General features: G+C 35.7%; 1 protein-coding gene across 1 annotated transcript; it reads left to right on the plus strand.

The window, feature by feature from the left end:
• Positions 1-332: 332 nt before the first annotated feature.
• Positions 333-3,336, plus strand: LOC142844864 (olfactory receptor 4F3/4F16/4F29-like). The gene is made up of 2 exons (XM_075963659.1): positions 333-350; positions 2,416-3,336. The coding sequence occupies exons 1-2, from the start codon at positions 333-335 to the stop codon at positions 3,334-3,336; spliced, it is 939 nt and encodes a 312-aa protein (XP_075819774.1).

Here is a 3,336-nt window from a genome sequence, read left to right on the forward strand (position 1 = left end):
TTAGCATGGTATTAAACTACCAGTAAAGTATGGCATTAATCTTGGTTTTTGAACCAAACCCTTATCTTAACTAGTATCTATGTTAATTCTTTAAATAGAACAAAACCCTAAATTATAATGTGACAACCCATTTTACAGAGATATGAACATATAGTTACTATTACATTATGTCATCTTGCCAAGGATTCAGTTCATTTGGAATTACTTCAGGGCAGTGACTTCTGTTATTCCCAGTACTTCAAAAACTGATTGTCTCCATGAATGTAGTTTGGATGCTTATCTTGTCACAATGTCAATTGCTAGAAAACTTTCTTGTTTCAAAGAATAAAATTATGTATCAATCTAACTCTGTTTGGTGAGTTAGTCTCATGTCCAGTTAGCTCAATTAAAGTATAGTATTTTAATGTTAATTTGTAAGCAAGACATGGCAAAGGGACACATTTCATAATCTTGATGTTAACTATTTTGCAGTGAAGTTAGAAGTTAGGGAATATATGTCAGAATAAGGTCTGTAGCCTTTGCTATAGATATCAATATGGATAGTTAAAAATGATGAGTAGCTTTTTATTCTGTAATTGAACTGATAACATATTAGTCTTCAAATGAAAGTGTAAAGACCTTGGGGATGAATTTTGATTTTAGTATTTACTAATCTTCCACCTCACGTGGAATAGCTGTGAACTCACTCTAGTTTGCAAGTAGAGGGATATTGAATTTATAAATAGCTCAACATGACCGCATGACTGGCAGCAGCTTCTCTGCATGACTACAAATTCATATTATATGAGCATAATAGGAAACCTTTCTTCCTCTAGTTTTATGAAGGCACAATTAACAAATAGATTTTGTAATATTTATATTGAATAGCGAGATGTTTTATATATGTGAATATATAAAATACAAAAATATATAAAAACCTTAAAATACATGTGCATGTTGTGAGCTAACCAGCTTAGTTGCCACCCATACTGATTAGAAAATGAATGGCGAAGTTCTGCACTTACCAATTTTCATGTAAGTACTACTGTTAGTGACAGTCACCTCACTGTGCCATGAATCTCCAGAAGCTACCCATCCTGTCTAATTATGCATTTCCCTTTTTACAAATATCTCCATTTTCCCCTTTCTATCCCATCCCATTTGCTCATGATCTGTTGTTATATTTTCTGCTTCTATGAGTTTAGAGTCCCTAGAGTCCATGCCGTCTGATACATTTCAGCATTAGACTCTCCATGTTTCTTTAATTCAGTTAGCCCATTGGCCTCTAGTCTTATTGTGGTAAAAGAAAAATAGGATTTCTTTGTTTGAAGGAGAACAAAGAATAGTCCATGTGTGTTAGAGTGTCTTTTCATGTGTGTGTTATCCACTCGTCTATTATTTATCACATCTTATTTACACATATTGCTTCTAATTTGTGAATGTTACATTTTCTGGATGTATATTCTTCACATTAGAATTGTTATATCATATAATATATCTATATTTATTTTAAAAATTAAATTTACTATTATTATTATTACTATTATATTGTATTGTGATTTTATATATATGAGTATGGTCAGTGTATACTGGATGTGTGTGTGTGTACATGTACGTGCATATAAAATAATACAGACTCGTGTACATTGGAGGTCAGAAGACAATGTTCTGGGTCCTGCTTTCTCATTCTCTACCTGATTCCTTTGAAACGGTGTCTCATGCTGAGCCTGGATCTAGTCTGGCAGTCCCCAAGCTCAAGTGATCATTTATTTCCAGCTTTCACAATACTGTAGGTACAGACACACACAGTCACAATTAGCTTCTTGTTTGGATGCTGGGATCTGAACACAGGTTATCACAATTACACAGTGAATGCCCTTACCAGTCAAGGTATCTCTCTAGCTTAATATTTCCAGTTTTTAGTCTTCTCCATTGCTCTTCAACTGTTTTATTCTGGGCCTACACCTCTTTATCATTTACGGTGTTGAGAAGCTAATATAGGTCCTTATTCATCTGTAATTTTATTTCATTGGGCTACAAACGCAGTCTATATTTTTAATTTTTTGAAGGACCTCCACAAATTATTTTTCTTCCTAAATAAATAGACTAATTCATATTCACATCAAATTTTTTAAAAACAACCAATATTTGTTTTCTTTAAAAAATTAAAGCTTTTGAAATATAAATACAATTACCTCATTTCCATTTCCTTTCCTCCCCCAGCACTTCCCAAGCACCTTCTTTTGTTATCTTTGAAAACTGTGAGGTGATATTTTATTATGGTTTGAAGTCATGATCTCCTGATGACTAATGATGCCCAGCACTGGTTTATATATAAATGCAGGATTTTACCTTAATACAATTATAATTTATCATTTCTCCTGTTTCTTCTCTCAGGTAGCGCTGACAAAAAGGTCAGTGGAAGGAGTGAATTAGTCCGTGGTATCAGAGTTTGTGTTTCTGGGACTCACCAATTCTTGGAGTATTCAACTATTGCTCTTTGTGTTCTCCTCCATGTTTTATGTAGCAAGCATGACAGGAAACTCCCTCATCGTGTTCGCTGTGGCTTCTGACCCTCACCTACACTCTCCCATGTACTTCCTGTTGGCTAACCTCTCCTTCATCGACTTGGGTGTTTCTTCTGTTGTGTCCCCCAAGATGATTTATGACTTATTCAGAAAACACAGAGTCATCTCCTTTAGAGGCTGTGTCACTCAAATCTTCTTCATTCATGTCATTGGTGGTGTGGAGATGGTGCTGCTCATAGCCATGGCTTTTGACAGATATGTGGCCATATGTAAGCCTCTCCATTACTTGACCATTATGAGCCCGAGGATGTGCATCTTGTTTTTAGTGGCTGCCTGGGTGGTTGGCCTTATTCACTCTCTGGTTCAACTAGCTTTTGTAGTAGACTTACCTTTCTGTGGGCCAAATGTGTTGGACAGCTTCTACTGTGACCTTCCTCGATTTATCAAACTTGCCTGCATAGACACTTACCAACTGGAATTCATGGTCACAGCCAACAGTGGATTCATCTCTGTGGGCTCCTTCATCATACTGATCATTTCCTATATTGTCATCATAATCACTGTACAAAAACACTCATCAAGTTCTTCCTCTAAGGCTCTGTCCACACTTTCAGCTCATATCTCTGTGGTTGTCTTATTCTTTGGTCCTTTGATATTCTTCTATAACTGGCCTTCTCCTTCAATACACCTGGACAAATTTCTGGCAATTTTTGATGCAGTTGTTACTCCTTTTCTGAATCCTGTGATATACACATTCAGAAATCAGGAAATGAAGGTAGCAATGAGGAGAGTACGCAGACAGCTACTTAGTTATAGGAAAACTTCTTAA

Source organism: Microtus pennsylvanicus, chromosome 2, assembly GCF_037038515.1.
Source record: "Microtus pennsylvanicus isolate mMicPen1 chromosome 2, mMicPen1.hap1, whole genome shotgun sequence".
Lineage (NCBI taxonomy): Eukaryota > Metazoa > Chordata > Mammalia > Rodentia > Cricetidae > Microtus > Microtus pennsylvanicus.